Source organism: Rhinolophus sinicus, linkage group LG06 (assembly GCF_036562045.2).
Source record: "Rhinolophus sinicus isolate RSC01 linkage group LG06, ASM3656204v1, whole genome shotgun sequence".
In the NCBI taxonomy this organism is placed as follows: Eukaryota; Metazoa; Chordata; class Mammalia; order Chiroptera; family Rhinolophidae; genus Rhinolophus; species Rhinolophus sinicus.
In genome coordinates this window covers 124,197,985-124,216,063 of record NC_133756.1, presented here as the reverse complement: position 1 = coordinate 124,216,063, position 18,079 = coordinate 124,197,985, and the positions used below count along the sequence as shown (strand labels likewise).

The following is an 18,079-nucleotide window of genomic DNA, read 5'->3' as shown; positions in this document are numbered from 1 at the left end:
CGCGGCTCCAAACCGCCCAAGCGGGCAGCCGCTCTCCAACCCCGCGGGGCCGGCAGGGCGCACTCTGCCTGGGGCCAACCCTCTGCCCGCCCGGTCCCGCGGGGCACAGAACCGTGAGGCAGTAGCGGGCCTGGAGCAGAGGGGAGCCTCTCCTCGCCCCACTTGCCCCGCTCTTTCGCACGGCTCTAGCGCCCACCGACGCAGCGGAGCAGCGTGTGGGGGTGGCGTGGGGTGGGAGGTGGGTGGCAGCTCCCCGTCCCAGTGCTCCGGTGCCCCCCTCCGACAGCTCTGCCCCGTAAGTGTGAGGACACCCTCGCTTCGCTCCAATTTCGGATATTCCGAGGCTCTCGGTACTGATGTCGCGGATACTCGAGAATCCGAGTCTACCCTGGGGTCTGGATGCTCACTCACCGCCACGGTCAACCCCGGACCGCCAGCTTCTTCCGCAGTAGTGCGAGCAGCAACTGGCGTCCACGCAGGGCTACCCGGAGGGGCCCGGCGGAGCCCATCCCCCAGGGGCCAGCCCTACCTGTCGTAGCTCCAGCGGCTGTAGGACAGGGTCCGGTGGCTGCTGACTCCCTCCATCGCTGCCTCCAACACTACGCTCCTGGCACCGCGGGCGGCAGCAGAGGCTGCGCTGAGCTCCGCTTTAGCTCCCTGCGGGCCCGGCCAGGGCGCGGGCGGAGGACTGTACCATTCCCCCCCCCCAATAGGGGGGTTACCCCCTCCGGCTCTGCCAATGGCTGGGACGCGAGGGCTGCGGGGACCCGGGCCCGAGGGGCCCCCTCCCCCGCGCTGAGTCCCGCGGGGGCGCGGCTGTTGCAGCCTGGACTGCTTATTTATTTACAAGCGATGTGTGCTCCACGTCGCCATGGCAACCGTTCCATCTTTTCCGGCGTCACTAGGGTACCGCGCTTTCAAACCTCCCCGGGACAGGGACTGCTAAGAGGTGGTCGATTCTCCTCGTATTCAGGCCCCCTCTGCAGAGACGCCCCCCTCCTTTCCGTCGTGAGGGGGGGTGTCTTCATCCATTCACTCCTCCAACCTTCCACTGTCAATTGCCCCCCCTTCTCAGGAATGGGAATACCCATCACCGGAATTTCCAAGATTTTCCCTCTCCCTATCCTCCTAGCATGGAAGTCCTTTAACCACTGGAGTCCCCCTTTCCTAAAACTGTCGGGACTCAGCCTCTTCATTACTCGAGTGAAAATCCACTTCTCCCTCTCTCCTTCCCCACTGGATTCCCTCGGCCCCGCTATTTAGCGTGTTGCTGCCCGCTTGAGTTCCCAGCACCAAGCTCTGTAAACGTTCCTATTTCTAGGCCCTTCATTTCTGTTTATTTTCCTTTGTGTTTTCCCTTCATTAAATCCAGTTGTGTTGGCTCAACTAGCAGAGAGCGTCTTCTTTGTCTACACCAGGCTGAGGGTGACCCAAGGGAAGGCTAAGGAGAACTGAGTCTGCTGGGTGGTGCGAGTTGGGGGGGGGGACCTAGCCGCTCTGCCTCTCTTTCTCTTCCTCTTTCCCCAGCCTGAGCTGCGGGCTGCGGGGATTTACAGGTATAATCTCCTTGCAGAGGTCATGGAAGCCTAAGAAGGACTTCCAGTGCAATTGTGGTGAGGCTGCCGTAAGACGCTGGGACCCTGGGTGGGAGGAGGCGCCTACAGTTCCCTGGAGGTGGTGAGCAGGGCCACAGGGATTGGGCTACACTTATCCAAGGATCAGGGACAACTGCTGTGAAACTAGACTTGCCTGTTAACCCTTGGTTACAGGGCTTGCAACTGGCAGCACACTTGTTGCATTCAGCCCACAAGTGTTTTTGCTTGTCCTGCCCAGGTTCTTTTTTCTTTTTTTTCTTTTTCATTGACTAACCTGACAACACTTAAAAATTGGAAAATTTAATAGATCCAGTCTTTTTGTCCTCTGTTGAAAACTAAGCAAATCTGGCAGCCCCTGGGCCTGCCTGCAGCATGGCAGGCATAGAGCAGAGAAGGGGCTGCTCTCCTCACAGGGAGCATGTGTTCTCCTGTGGGCCTGGGGCGCCAGCCAGCCAGCTTCTCAGTTACGTAACTTGCTGGTCTCAGTAGCTTCGGAGTTTGCCACCATGTGGATGGAATACAGTCATCTCTGTAATCACTGGTTTTCCATGGCCCTCAGAGCTGCCCAAATGCATCATTAACTAGTACTAATCAAGGGCCGGGCCCTCAGCAGTGCTGTAGCATGCAGACACTTGCTACTCCCTTGTGGCACTCACAGGCTGACATGCGCGCACTGACTCCCAGACAGAACTCCTGTTCCTGAACCACATCTTGATGGTGAAACTCTCGGCATGGCCACGGCCTCAGTGATAGATTGGGACTCCAGAATCAACTCATTGCGAGTGTGTGAAGCCTTAGTTCATTGTTTGGGTAGGGCTGAGGGGTGAATTTCCCTATCTGGACAATGTTTGGAATTTGTGGCACCTCCCACAGACACTGCAGAACCAGAAGCCGCTGCTCCTGATCCATATAAGACAAGCTTCCAAGGGTGTCCGTTCTCCGAAGGACCGATGGAAGGGTAATAGGACCTAAGAAGGGATTCCCTCAAGAAGACAGGTCTTGCTCCAGCAGCATCACCCCACTCTAGCCCATGCTAGCTTAGCACCAGCCGTCTTAGAGACCGACACTGGGCGCTGGTTGCCAGGCCCCTCCAGCCTGCCTTGGTGAGCTCACTGCAGGCAGAGGTAATAAGTACATTCTACCTCATCAGGGAACCAAGTAATTAGTATAAGACAAGGGTTCTATAGCTATAAAAGCCAATAGTAGGTGTACAGGGCTCCCAGACCCCCGCCTCCAAATCCTGACACCCCTAGGAGTGCAAATAAGAAGCTTAAGACCAGGTATTCCGAGCCAGGGCTGAAAGCTATAGGAAAGCTACATCCCAGACATTCTGGAGGAGCAGAGGTCATGGACGCTAAGAACAGCTGTAAAAATTGGGATGGCACATGAGCAGATTTTGATGAAGTTGGGGGCCTTGAACCCCTAAATTATGCTGAGCCTCCTTTGCCAGTAGAAAAATCTTTTCCTCCCGATGTTTGTGTATATAATAAGCAATATTTAAGCAATATTTTTCCTTCTCCTCTCCCTTGCCACCTAATAAAAGATGTCTAAATAGTATACTCTCATCTCAGTATTTAAGCTACATGATATCAAAAGGGGAGTGTGACTCAGCTAGAAGAGAAATGCACGTCACCCAAAGACAGACAAAGGAATTTGTCCTCTTTTGGAGAGAGGGTTTGCTTCTCTGCTTGAACCCTATCTGATACATGTAGTAGTTGGAACAGAGAGAACAAGCCGATCTTTAGATGTTCAGGCTGGAGCGGGCTGGGGAGAATGGACTATAAGGTTAGCTAGGGGAGAGCTTATTGACCTGGGAGCACCCTGCCATGACTCAGGATCAAATACTCTAGAAAGGGCACCTGGAGCAGGTGTAATAATATATTTGCTGTGGTCACCCCTTGAAGCCTGGATATGGTGATGGCCTGCAGTACGTGAGATGGCATAAACAACACTGATGTGTCACTCAGATCCTTTTTTATTGACCTTATATGTGTCCTGCCACCTTCCATGTTCGCCAACAGCTTTGATGTACTTGTGCTTCTAAAACCCAACACCTGCACCTTTTCTTCCGAGGACTGCCTTCACACTGCTGGGACCGCTTTGCTCACCCACACCCAGAGCAGTAGGAACCTAGGAATTTACTTCCACCCTGGATGGCCCTGGCCTAACACCTGGCAGGTGCAGGAGTATAACAATGCAGCGTCCTTGCCTTGGGTATAACGTGTACTTGGGTCTCCTGGTAGGATCAGGTTGACTTTAACGAGTGTGGGACTTGGTCTAAGATCACTCTTGCTTCACTTCCTCCTACTTCTTGCCCTCCTGCATCCACTCCTTTCCTTGTCTCCTGTAGCAGGGTTCCAGTGGCTTGCTGGGGCTGGCTAGTGTGGGGAGCCGATTGTTAGCAGCTCTTCCCAATTCCATGTTCAGGAACGTCATGTCAGTAGCTTTTTGGCCGATTCACCATGGAGTTTTCATGGAAACTGGCAAATGCTATGAATCAAGGCTTTTAAAATTTTCTTTCCGGAGAGCCAATTGTTCTTTATGATCACACTACTGCGGCACTTCCTTAATAAATCACTTGTGCTTAAGTATTCATTTCAGAGTCTGCTCAACCAGAGTTGCAGAGGCTGGATCCTCATTTATAGTGTCGTTCCTTGAGGAAACCACACCAGCACTCGGTGGTAATTTGATTATATCAGACTCCTTCCATTCTGGATAGGGCAGCTTTTCTGACTATGGATTGATCTTCTATGTTTGTAGTGCTTTTCCAAAGGCTTATACACTGTAATGATCAACCTGAGATCCTACATAGTAAAGTCTCAGCTGAAGGGTCTAGTTTATGTAAAGGATGTCTGACAATGGTTTTGTAAAACAAGGGAGTCTTAACATGTACTTCATTACCCGGAAACAAAGGGTAGAAAGTGGGAATGGCCTATTAAAGGCTCAGCTAAGGAGCCAGCTTAGGGATGAAACTCTGGACTGGGTCACTGTCCTCCAGGATGTAGTCCACGCATTAAGCTATCAGCTGATACATAGCGCTGTGTTCCCAGTACTTAGAATACTCTTTGATTTCAGACTTCTATCTCCAGAACTGTGAGATAAATTTCTCTCGTTTTAAGCCACGAAGGTTGTGGTCCTTTTTATAGCAACCCTAGGAATCTAATTCAGATAGCCTTACACATAAACTACGTTCCCCCAAGTCCCTGTCACAGGTTGTGCTTTCAAGGGATCCAACTAAGTATGCTTCCACTCCAGCTGAATTTTTAGGTCTAAATTTGGGGCTTCCATTCTCAGCTAACCCTTACTCAACCCATCTCTTGCACCCCCAATCAGCTGAGCAGTTTTACCTGGGATTGAACGTGATCCTGCCTTGTACCATCTACTTCTTCTAACCTCCAGTTTGGTGAGGGCCCCGCTCACCTACCAAAAACTCTAGTACCATGTGGAGAGGATAGGTTCTTTGATAGGCACCCCAGGACTATATACAAGCTCTGGCACCACCCCTTCCCTGGATGGAAAGCCCAGAAATCTCATTTTGGTCCTCAGGGCGCAGGCCAGGGTTTCTCCTGGGAACTGGCACCTCCAGGATTTTTGTCGAGGGGCTTGTAGATTACAATCTGATTGGAAGGGGAGTGGGCCCTAGGAGATTTACTTCAAACTATTTCTAAATCACATTTCCCAATAGATTACGTGTTTATTTGGAGTGATTTTGGAATGGGTATAGAGAAAGGTGCTTTGTTATCATTATGGCTCATGATAGCAGGTGGTCAAGGAAGCATCTCTAGCTGTGGTCACCCATTCTGCACTGCCATGGCCTCTGCAAGGCTGACCTGGCCTGTAGAAAACTGCACAGGAACTAAGGGAACCAAAAGGCAACCAGCAGCCTGTAAGTGGTGCAAGGGAGCCCTCTAGTGGCTGACTCAGGAAACCTCGGGCATAGAGCTATGCTGCTTCTGGGCCTGCTGGACCATCATCATCATCATGGACAGAAGGACCAACACTTGGAGGCAGACTAAGGACCATCATCCTGGGACAGAAACATAAGCACAGGGCTGGCAACCCCAATTGGACAGAAGATAGATCAGGACGATCACAGACCGTCACAGAAAAAACAGGCCTAACCACAGCCTACATCACCAAATGCAACTGTTTGCCCTTCTGGGAGACATCACTGGGGAAAAAGGGATAACTGGAATTTTATTAACCCTGTAAGGACCTGTGTTACAAGAAGCATAGAAAATGATTTTGTGAAAATTTAGTTAAAACTTCAAAATACAAAATTGACTCCAGGTTCAGAGAACTTGGGAGACACCCCAGACGACTTTTAGGAGGATCTGAGGAAGCAGGCGATCCCCACAGAGAACGAGAAATACAGTGTTGTGGCTGTTACTGCAACCCTATTTTTACCTCTAAGCTGCTGTCTCCTTGGAAACACAACTCTATATATAGGCCATTATAAAACTAAGTAGTATTTCTTCCAAGCTTTTCCTCTTCTTTTGTGACCAGCCAATTCCAACGTCTTTCAAGACTGAATTCCCTTCTCTGACCCTCAGGCAGATTTCAGCAGGTCCCGAGTCTTCCCAAGACTTCCTACCTTTTATAGCAATCATTCCTCATCATTTTTGTGCATCTCCTCCGTAACACTGAAACCCACAGAGGGCAAAGCATGGTTCATGAACTTGTGTCACCAGTGCCCCACACTGTGTTTGATGCACTCTAAGCACCATTAAGTATTTGTAGAATGAGTGAAACAAATAACTCGCTGTCTGGCGTGCTCCCTCACTCCAGCCGCTCCAAAGGATCCTGATGATGGTCTTGGCCCTCACGGACATTGTGCTCTGACAAGTTCAAAATGGTGAGATAAAACGCTAAGGTAGGAAAATGTCGTGGGATCACGGTATTGGAGCACCTCCTAAGAAGGCAGCACGTAGACTAAAACCTGAAGGATGAGTAATAATAGTAAGGCAGCTAAAGGGGCACAGATTCTAGCAGAGGGCAGAGAGAATGCAAGGGGAGCCCACATTGAGTGCAAGACACAGAGCTGGAGAGTCAGGCAAGTATGATGAGCCACAGATTGGGGTAACAAGTGTGGACTTCATCCTGGGCAACGGGACACCTCTGAAAAAGATTTCATCTGAGGTTACGTCCTGGTCAGATTCACAGAGCAGTGTGGCTGCTGTGAGAGTGTACCGAAGTGGGTGAACAGGAAAACTGTTTTTCTCTACACTTACTATTCATATCAAACACCTCTGCGACCAGATGTGCTGGTGCTTTGCCCCACCATGCAATTCTCAAGACACCAGCTGAGTGTCCTATAATTGAACAACATTAACACTACCTGGAGACAGTGTCAGGTGCCAAGGTGAAGGGCTCAGTCCCACAAGACTGCCTTTCCCACCCCAACCCCTTCAGATGCCAGTAGCCAAGTCCAGGTTGTCAACCGTGCTTCTGACTGACCAGTTGTAACTGGAGCTTCCCCTGATCCCCTCCTTGGGTTGAATTTGCTAGAGCACTTCACAGAGCTAAGGAAAAGTTTACTTACCATTACTGATTTATTATAAAGGATATGAACGAACAGCCAGATGCAGAAGCACAGAGAGAGGTCTGGATGGGTATAGAGCACAGGAGCTTCTGTCCCTGAGTTTGGGGTGCGCCACTTTCCTGGCATGCACCATATTTCTGAATGCATTCTTATTCACCAACCCAGCCATTCTCCAAACTCTGTCCTTCTGGGTTTTTATGGAAGTTTCATTATGTAGGATAAGTTGATTAAATCATTGGCTATTGGTAATTAAGCCAACCTTCAGCCCATCTCCTCCCAAAGATAAAAGTTCTAAGGTCCAATCACATGGGCAATTCACCTGGCAAACAGCCCCCATTCCTGTGGTTGCCCAGAGGCCTTCCAAAAATCACTTCGTTAACATAAACGCAGAAGTTGTTGAAAGGGGCTTGTGTACATCTTTAACAGGACTCTCTACATCTTTATAGCTCTTATCACTTAGGAAGTTCCGAAGGTTTTAAGAGCTGCACGCCAGGACCATGGATGAAGACCACAATATATACTTATCACAGCCCCGTACCATGGAGGGCGAGAGGGAAGGCAGAGTTGTAATAAACTAGTTGAAGCATGACGGTGGACAGAGAGGGGAGAATCAAGGATTCATTCATCCAATGTTTCTGGTTTGGACAACTAGGTACAGTGTGTCATTACCTAAGGAAGGAAATTCAGGAGGTGATTTGTATGGGAGGAAGAGACAATCAGTTCAATATACAAGTAGAATTTAAGCTGCTTCTGAGACATCTAGGTAAGGTATCTTGTGTCCGTTTAACAAGGCTGGAATCAGGAAACCAGTTGTGAATGTGGGCCAGAGCTAGAGACTGGGCATTCTTAACACACAGGTAATGACTGTCGGAGGCTTCAGTGAGATTTTCCAGTCAGAGGGTGCAGAGGAAAAAGTGAAAAGGACCCAGGACCAAGGAAAAGCACTGAAAAGGAGTGGTTACAGAGGCTGGAGAAAACCAGGGGAGTAGTGTCAGAACTCAGGCAACGGAAGTCTCACCCAGACATATTCTAATATGTTTTTAGCATACGCACAGCTACCTACCATGTATGAAAACATTCACATTAAAAAAACCTGTGCACACAAAAGCAAAGTCTGCAAAAAATCAAAAATAAAATAATATCCTGCCAACCTTACAAACATCTGAGCCAGGAGTCAGCACCGATGGGCCACCTGGTTGACCGTCTCTCTGGGACTTTGTACACATTAGTTTGTGTGCCTAGAGTACTCTACGCCGCCCCCTCCCACCCCCCAGTTTCACCCTGTCTCTTCCTCTTTCAGGTCCAGCTTAGATTTCACTTCCTAACTAGATGCCTGCCATGACCTCCAACACCTCTAGTAGATTCTAAGCATGCACCATGGCTTTTTGCTTAGTATGTTGTTTGGCATTTGGTAAGTTTTACATGAGCAAATGGATAACTTGAATTCTTCAGCCTTTCCCCAAAAGATGTGGTACAGCCCCTCCGTTTACCTAGTCACAGCTCTTCTGTTGCATTTAACACTTCACCACTTGGTCCCACACTACCCCAACCTTAATCTGGCCACACCTCTCTGCATCCTCTAAGCTTCCACCGCTTTGGAGTAGCCAGTTTCCATATCCACCATCCCTTCAATCACCTTTCTCAGAAACAGGCAACACCCTGCACCCCTCCCATCTCTCACCAGTGTCAAGTCCTCCTGAGCCTGCCTTATAGCATCCCCGTGAGCCTGGGTCTTCCCCATCCTGTCACGGCATTGGTTTGGGCACTCGTCGTCTCTCCTCTGAACAATCAGTGGCCCTCTGACTCGCTCCCTGCCTTCTATTTCCTTCCCTTTCCATCCTGCCTCGGCACTACCAGGTGATCTTCCTGACATCCAAATCTGATGAAAATTATCCAATGCCTTCCCACAACCTCCAAGATAAAAAGCCAACCTCTACAGACTGAGGGCCCTTGTAGGCTGGCATATGCCTCTTTAGGTTCTGTACATGTTAAGCTTTTTTACATTTCTCTACTTTTTTATGTTTCTTCTGCTCAATTACCCTTTTCTGATTTCCTGTTTAAAAAAACAAACAAAACCCAAAACATCAGCTAACATGTCCTGGGGCAGAATCTTCCCCGACTCCCTCTGACAGAGCTGGTCAATCCTTATGATATGCTCCTATTATGTTGTATTTTTGCCCTATTAATTATTTAACTGGGCCACTAAACTGTGAAGCAGAGGACCACATACAAAAATAAAATCCAGACCTGGGTTCAAATCCTGTTTCATCACTTACTAATTGTATATACCCTCAAGTAATGTACTTAACTTCTCAGAACCCCAGCTCCCTCTGTAATATGAAAATAATAAAAACTGCCCCCAGATACTAGATGGAAGGGGGGGTGGGGACAAGAGGGAAGGTGAAGGGATTAGAAAGCACAATCGGTAACCACAAGGTTGCCATGGGGATCGAAAGTCAATTTAGGGTATATAATCAATAATGTAAAGATTTTGTAGGGTATCCAATGGACACTAGTCTCATTAGGGCGACCACCTCAGGGATGATGTAGATGCCTGATCATTGCACTGTACACCTGAAGCTGAAGAATAATGAATATATATATATATATATATATTCACAATAAGTGGAGTACAGCATTAGGAATAGAAACAGTGGAAACATAACAGATGTATGCGATGTCAGAGGGGTGGTAGATTGGGGGCGGGGGGTTATCATTGTGTGAGGGGGATATAAATGATAAATGTCTAACTATCACATTGTTTTGTACACCTGAAATAATAATAAAAAACCTGCCCCCAAACATAAGAGGTGCTCATTAAATATTAGACCCAGCACTCATTTTCTAGTGTTTTGCAATTGATCATTTACTTTTGTTTCCCCCACTAAAATGGGAAAAAACTTAACCTAGAGATTCTAATTCTGCCTCCCTGAACCGTAGTGGCAAACAGCTTTATCCTACTATTCAAGCATTTTAAAACGGTGATCACACCTCTACTTTCAGTTCAGATATTAAGTATCCAATTATTTTCCCTGCATGGATTCTCCTTTCCATTTCCTGTGGAAACCACATAACCCATTAAGAAATGGTTCACAATATTGTCAGCGGACACCTTTCCAGACTGAAAAACCAAGAGAAAAAATTCAGTAAAGCACTGTTAATTCTCACCATGGAGACGGCTGTCTTTCTACCAGAACTCATGGGTCCCAGGAATGAGACGTGTATCCACGCCCTTCTCTCCTCTCTTCTCTCACTAGCACATTCTCCAGGTACTTCAAACTGTGATAAGGCAACCCTTTATACTGCCATCCACATAAGATGCTATGAAAGAGGAGTGATAAAGAACAATTTCTTTGGAGCTCCAGTGTGCTCTGAGCATAAATAAAAAGAGTGAAGAGAAAATGACCCTGTAAACCAGTGTGCAAAGAAGGCTATCTAGTTGGGTCAGATGAGGCGAAAGTGGCTTGGGCAACAACTGACGACAGACAAGTCATGTCAAACACACAACCAACTTCTACAGCGCACTCCCTTTTGGTTTCTGCATGGGCTCCAGAACAGTTTTCTCCCTTCCACCCAGCAGTAAACTCACATAAGGTGGAATTCATTTACAAAAGTTAGGTTATGTTTATTTAGAGTCACAAGCAGTTGACTGACTCAGTGTGACTCAAACCACAAGAAGCCATTACAACTTCACTCCTAGGGTTGGGCCCAGAATGGCAGGTGTGCTGCTTGGGGCCCATTCACAGGTTTACAAGTTTCTCATTGAGGGCAATCTGTGACTGTGTGAGATTGGCCAGGTAGGTCACCATCAGCAGGTCCTGGAAGAGAAAGAAGCCACAATGAGTGAGGAGCTGGGTGGAAGGGGAGCAGAAAGGCCAGCCTTGGCCAGCTCTACGATGGACAACGGGTGTGAGGGCAGCCCGGGTAAATGACAGCTGGGAGAGGTTGAGTAAGAGCTGGAGGTAGAAGACAGGAAGGAAACGCCTGAGAACAGCTTCTCATCTCTCCTGATACACTTATAGACGAGGGGAGTTTGAGTTGAGATCCATGGGTAGAATTATAGGGGGTCTGTGAACTCATATGGGGAAAACAAAAAATTGCATTTTCATTAACATCTGAATTTAAGCATTTCTCTCGACCATGAATTTGGATAACAAGTCACAGTATCAGCAACACCTGAGCCAATGGGATTAAGGAAGAAGAGAATCTTGGAGCTTGTGCGGTCTCTCTTCCTTCCTCCCAGCCTGGACAGCAAGGGCGCCGCAGGCGAAGCCCTGTCTCCTCTGTCCCCTCCAGGCCATCCCCCCCAATTCCCTGCACAAGTGAGGGAATGCCCAGCTGAGGGAGGTGAAGGCACAGGCCCCCGGGAGCCCAGAAAAGGCACTCACGTTGATGTTGCTGTTGAGCATGGTCTCGAAGTCATCAGGAACAATTTTGGGTACTTGGTTAACCAGACTCATCAAGAAGCGGCCCACAGTATTGTCAGCTGACACCTTTCCAGACTGAGCACCAAACAAAGATGGAATGAGGCAGTTAATTCTCACCACTGAGGACCGTCACTTCACCAGCCTATCCCGCAGCAATCTCAGAGCGGAGAGCTCGGCCCCCCTTTTCCTTCCCCTCCTCACCAGCACATCCTCTGCGTACTGCAACACTGTGCTCAGGGCATCCTGGATGCGAGCCGACGACCCTGCTACTTGCTGCAAGTCACTGGAGAGTCCAATCACCCGGTTGGGGCTAAAACAGGTTTTCATGATCAGGTCAACTGTGAGCGTGGGTTGGGGGAATAAGACACAGAAAACTCAGTCATGCGCTCAGGAGAGATGATCTCTAACCAACCTAACGCTCGCCCCTCCCTCTGGACTCAGTCAACACCCCCAAACCCCCGTTCTGCCCCTGCTAGCTTTTCTTCCCCCTGACAGAGCCCAACTCCTGCACCCAGTGTGCTAATCACTGCTTTTGGGCCCATCCGCATGGCCAGACAGCCTCTAGTGCTGACAACTTCCCACCTCGAACAATTTCACACATCATTCCTCGAATTCCATTTATGTAGGACAATGCCTGTGATTTCCAGGCATCACACACCTTAGATCACTGGTTCCTGTTTAACCCACCCAAGCCTTCCATCCTTGTTAGAGCAACTCCCTCCCACGAAAAATGCAGAAGACCTTGGAAGACGACCTGGAAGGCCACTCACCTCCAATGCGCTCAGTGTCGTAATACGCGTATTTCACTGTCAGAGGCGTGAACATCACCCCCATGGTCCTCCCAGGGACTCCCATTAAAGTGCTGGGGAGAGAGAAGTCCAGGCAAACAGATGGTCTTGAGAGGGTTTCCACGTCTAGTCTGGGCTGGGAAAGCCGTCATACCAAGAGTATAGCTTCCAAGGTTCTGATATAAGAAGGCGTGAACCCCAGAGGTCTCATGGGACAAGTCGTATTCTTCCCTTGGCTCATTCCACATATCAAACCCTTGGCCTGGGAGAGGGGCCTCAGCTTTCAGACCTGGCCTGGTCCGTTCAGAGGAAGACTTCACACACTATGCAATCTCAGTGAGAGGACAGGACACTGGGTTTCCCTGTGGAGCTGGCTGCCTAGACATCCAGCCCCACAGAAAGAAGAGAAAGGACAGGTCTTTTCTGGGACTGAGCCCTTCATCTGCACTAAAAAACAGACTCACTCCAGCCCACCAAGATTAGATTGGGTGCTGTCACTAAAGGTGACGGCCTTTCCCATGTCAACTATACACTCTTAACTGAATCTTGAGGAGTCTGAAATATCTGGAAAGGCTAAGAAATCAGGCAATGGCTAGAGCTTAGTGGTACACCGACTGGCCATTTAAGACTTGGTAACTCATCCTTCCAACTCCATAGCAGCCCCCTTCAGCATGCCACGAGAGCCTTTTTCAACATCCCCTAACAACTGGCATTTTAACTGCCTGCGGGCTCAGTGCCAATACTGCAATGTTACGGTCACCAAAACGACTTAATTCTGGATTAATAGATATGTTCAAAATAAGGCCAGCCATCCTTTAACCTGCACTACTCTGAGTCCTGTGCTCAGTCTCGGGGTAAGAACAAACTAAAGGGTAACTCAAAAAAGCAGTGAACATGGTGAAGGAGCATGACCGGAATACCAGTGAAGACTGGCTGTAGGAACCATGCAGACTTATCTTCTAGAAGAAATGACATGAACAACATCATGGCTTGCTCATTTGAAACTGGTCTAAGAGCAGTGAGTAGACAAGCAGGATACAAGTAGGATCAGTGAGTGGAAATTTCTGGGACGACATTGTTTCAGAGCAAAGCCATTCTAATGATAACTGTTGACAGTGAGGAATGGGCTTCCTTAGGAGGCAGTGAGTTATACACTGAAGGATGAAACCTCCTTGGGGTGGAGGTGGGGTGTCACCGGGCATGGTATGAACTAGGTTGCTTTTGACACCCTTGTGGCCCAAGACCCTCGTCACCTGATATAGGCCTTGATGCTCATGCGGCCGTTCTGAAGGCTCGTGTCCACAGTGAGGTGAATGGGGTTGGGGGCTTCCCGGCTGTAGTACTCATGGATCAGCACAGAGTGCTCTGTGATGTCATGGCCTGTAGCGTACCTGGAAAACGGAACACAGCTGTGGCCTCAAGTCTACACGTGACATCGATACTCAACATGACGGTGGCCTGAGCGTCTCTAGGTACCTGGCAGCCCTGCGGTATAGACACCCAGTGACACCCCGAATACCAAAACAATAAACACACTGAAAACACTATCAACTCAAATCAAATCAAAAGCTGACTTAGAACTCTTGAAAAACTCCAAGGTACCAGCAAGGCAAAAAAAGACTTGCTCAGTAAAAGCTACAATTCAAAAGAAATATTCTTGGCCTCATAGGATCAGAACTGCCAGCAAAACACACTGAATTCATAGCTCCTTGAGGTAATACACCTTCAGTACAGTCTCCAGAAGAGGGAGTACGACACCCAGTCTGGTGGCAAAAGGCCTCGGCAATCAGACTCCCAACCCCTCTGCCCCCCAACTTACCAGCCCAGGATGAGCTCATTTGGAGAGACTTTCTTGTGTAATTCATACATATTCTTAGCGAATTCCATGTCAACAGCCACCTAAGGAGGCAGGAAAGAAAGCTCAGAAGTCAGAAAATGGATAAAAAGGATGACAGGCCATCCCAACAGACAGAAGATGCCCGTGAAGTACGTATAAAGGGAACAAAGCTCCCTGAACTATAGGAGCTCGAGTTATGAGCACAACACGCTTTACGGGAGGGCCCTACGGGAAGCCCAGCAAAAGAACAGGTAGCCTGCACAGGGCGGCTCAAATCCCCACTCACCTCATCTTCTGATTCATTGTGTGGCACTGAAAAGCAATTGGTGACTTCCACCGAGTGCTTGTCAACGGTTCCTGGGAGAGAGAATTGTCCATGTGTTACGTAACCCAAAGGCTCCCAGCAGCCTCTGACCACTTCCCAAATGCTTTCAGATTTTCAGGTCTCCTCAAAGTCAATGAACAAAACACTGAACTCATTAGTTCCAACAAGTTCAGCCATGTGCATCAGTGGGACCAGAATTCTCCAGAGAACGAAAACCCTGGAGTGACCGCCAACGCCTTCCTTTAACCATCAAGCGGGGCCTATTCTCCCTTCACAAGGTCTCCTTTTGCCTGTTACTTCCTGCTGTCAGTCTACTCCAGACCTTTACACTGTGACCGTCATTTTTTCAGCCTCTATACTCTCTCCTTGTAATTTAGTCTGCAGGGCTACCCGGAAGATTTTAATTATGTCTACATAGACCACGCCTCCAGTACCCTAGTCAGAGAACCGTTTAGGGAGCTTCACCTGTACCTCCCTTCAGCCATCTGGTCCCATAGTCATAACCACATCATCATCCAGGAACCCTCTACCTGTGAAACATCATCAAAGTGAGTCTTTTTCCACAAACTTCTATTCTAGTTCTGGTAACTTTATTCCCACTACCCACATTTGTTTCTGGACCTAAGACGGCTAGTCCCTTCTCTACTTTTCTCTAATGTACTGACATCTCCCATCCCAGGCTTCAAGTGCTCCCCTCCTCACCACAGACCACAGTGGTGCCTATACCCGTTAGTGTCTAGTTCCACCTTACTATGGTTTCTGCCTCCTTTGCTGAAACTACGTCCTTGAACCCAATGGATACATATTCTTTACCTTATTTGACCTCTCATCAGCATCCAAAAGACTTGACCACTTCAAGCTTCTGAAATAATTAAGTCTTCTATATTTTCCACGCCACTATGACATCCTTCTATTAGAGCATTTATCATATTATATTCTAATTATTTGCATACAAGACTATATCTTCATCTTCAATTTAGGATTAGAGTAGAGCTTGTTTTATCAAACTTTGAATTCTAGTGCCTAACGATTTTATAGCACATAAAGCACCAGTGACTTCATTTAACCAAATGAAATATTTTTCATGAATTAATGTCTAACTGAGAAAATGTGTAAGTTCCCAGCAAGCAGAATCCATGCTTCATTCTTCAGTAAGCACTGCCTCTGTCACACCTGACCCCTGTTTGGAAGAGAATCTGAAGATCTAGATTACAGTTATTCTAACTAGGGTCATTGTACTACTTAGGGCACTTAGCACAAACCTTGGGTGGAGAATTGTTTCTTTAATTAAATAGTACCACTGAGTTTGGGAAACTTGACAGTATAGCTGAAAGAGGGTAAGTATTTGTCGAGTGCCAAGTCAGTGATGCAAAAATCATTTATTACAGAAGCTCAAAGCAGGGCAGTCACAGAATGCTACCATACTTTGGGAGGTTAAGAGTGAGGGTGAGGGTGAGAGTATGGGACGAAGGACCAATACTGAACACTTTTCCTGGAAGATGAGTGGAACTTGAACAGACAAGTGAGAGCAGGGAAGGCACTTGTGGCAAAGGGAATACAATCGCTTGAGAAAAACCATGGCAATGTTCAGAAAATAATGGATTGATTAAAGTTTCTGCAAAACACTACTTTCTCAAATAAAAAGAGAATGTGTGTGTGTGTGTGTGTGTGTTTCAGGAGTGGTATAGGCCTGACATGGTGCAGGTTGGCAACCAACAGCCGTTTCGTACCTAATGTGTGCCAGCAGTTAGATGCTTTCTGTAATAAGTTTTCACAAAGACTAAGTCTATAAAGTAGCCTCTGAAGGAACTACACTTTAGGTTATTTGTCCCAAGGCACAAGGCATATATTTGATGGAGTCTGCCTACAAATTGTGTCCTCTTTGCAATACACCTATTGTTTTCTACGGTAGAAGGACTATTACATGTTCAAGAGTAAGAAAGAGAAATGATGCATACAATTGGAGTGGATGCACAAAGGTGTCTAAAATTTGTGACTTAGATGGAGTGAAAATGAATTTGATGGGACCAGCAGAACCCAGAAAAAGGGATATATTATCAGTAATTCCTCTTTAGTGCGTCTCGGTTTTACAAATTACTTTTAACATAAAATATCAATTTCCCCAAATTTGGGACATGGGTAGGGAAAGGTTATTCTTTCATTTGAAGGTTAAGCAGTATCATAAACAGATTAATACAATTGTTTGTATCCAAATGGAGATCAGAGACAGCTCTGGGGGAACAGGGTCTACGAATTAGGGAGAGGAAGGAACAGGGATTCAGGCTTACACAATCAGATTATTACTGAAATCCTAAATGGGTTCCTGCCAAATCGATTTACTTGTTGAGAGGGATATCTCTTAACAGATGTTCCCTTTGCCAACTGGATAGAAACTTCTTTGCAAACACCTAGAAAATAAAGACATTTGGTAGATAAGCGGGAAAAAACGTGGTCACTGGGGAGTCAAGAGTTTTTGCCTTACTTAGTCAACTTTTGAACTCACTTTTGGTAGAATGGGGCTAATCATACTTGACGTGAAATGCTACTGGGAAGATTAAAATGTAAATGGCTCGGTACACGATATTTACCTAATACATAACTACTCCTCATACACATTATGTTGCACAAAGTGACAGCAATCAGGCAAGAAAGTTCAAGTTCCTTGGGAAGATGAGTCCCAACAGGACGGTCCAATGGAGAAACAGGTAAGCGATCAACGCGGATGTGAAGGGGAGTCAGATAAAGGAGAGGTGGCAGGTAGAAGAAAACGTCAATTTTCTCTGACCACTCACCCAGCAGGGTCCCGATAACTCGGGCAGCACCCTCGTTGCGACGCTCGTAGCTGTCCACGATAGAGGCCAAAATGACAGGGTGCAGTCGGACCACACGGCCGCCGGGGAAGGGGCCGGGTAGAGCAGGACTAGCCAGCGACTGCGCCGGGGTCTGCGCTGCTGCTGGCGGTGAAGCCTGGGTCTGGCCCGGAGCCGCGGTCGCAGCCGCTGCTGCTGCCGGGTCTGGGGATGAGGATGGAGCTGGAGTTGGAGCTGGAACCGGCACTGGAGCCGGAGCCGGCGCTGGAGCTGAGGTTGGGACCGGGGCTGGGGCTGAGGCTGGGGCAGCAGCCATGGCTGGGGTGGGACTGGTGGGAGAAGCACTCGCCGGTACCGCCTGTGTGGCCATCTTGTTGAAAGAGAAGGAGCCTGGGGCGGAAAAGAGTAAGGTTGGAACCATTAGGAGCACCATAGGCTGAATATGCTCCACGTGAACAAGATCTTCGTGCCTATTGGTTACTGATGATGCTTCTCACGGCACTACAATTTCCGGCTCCGAGTTTGTGCTCTTTGATCTAGGTCGACGCGCATTCAGTGAGACCGAGCTCAATAGTTCCGAGTAAACTTGGGACCGCCCTGGGAGAAGAGAAGCAGCTCAGTCTGCATAGTTGTCGCCAGATGGAGCCAGAAAGCTGCACAAGTGTCACAAATCGTGTTTTCAGACTTCAATGGGATAATGGCTGTCAAAGTGCCTTATTATAAAGGCTTTGTCCTTGACAGGGTCGTAAGATGGT

General features: G+C 48.0%; 1 protein-coding gene across 1 annotated transcript; it reads right to left on the bottom strand.

The window, feature by feature from the left end:
- Nucleotides 1-10,737: 10,737 nt before the first annotated feature.
- Nucleotides 10,738-17,716, bottom strand: EIF3F (eukaryotic translation initiation factor 3 subunit F). Its single transcript, XM_019728335.2, has 8 exons — nt 17,307-17,716; nt 14,476-14,546; nt 14,172-14,251; nt 13,606-13,743; nt 12,335-12,426; nt 11,766-11,902; nt 11,526-11,639; nt 10,738-10,955 (listed from the first exon to the last, which is right to left on the bottom strand). The coding sequence occupies exons 1-8, from the start codon at nt 17,692-17,694 to the stop codon at nt 10,878-10,880; spliced, it is 1,098 nt and encodes a 365-aa protein (XP_019583894.2). The 5' UTR covers nt 17,695-17,716; the 3' UTR covers nt 10,738-10,877.
- Between the last annotated feature and the right edge of the window lie 363 nt (nt 17,717-18,079).

Excerpts from the sequence above, each read along its gene's own strand:
- EIF3F (XM_019728335.2), bottom strand. The coding sequence starts at position 17,694 with ATGGCCACACAGGCGGTACCGGCGAGTGCTTCTCCCACCAGTCCCACC. Across the intron at positions 14,547-17,306 it reads AGTTATCGGGACCCTGCTGG|GAACCGTTGACAAGCACTCG; the intron begins GTGAGTGGTCAG and ends TCTCTCTCCCAG. Across the intron at positions 12,427-13,605 it reads AGCATCAAGGCCTATATCAG|CACTTTAATGGGAGTCCCTG; the intron begins GTGACGAGGGTC and ends CTCTCTCCCCAG.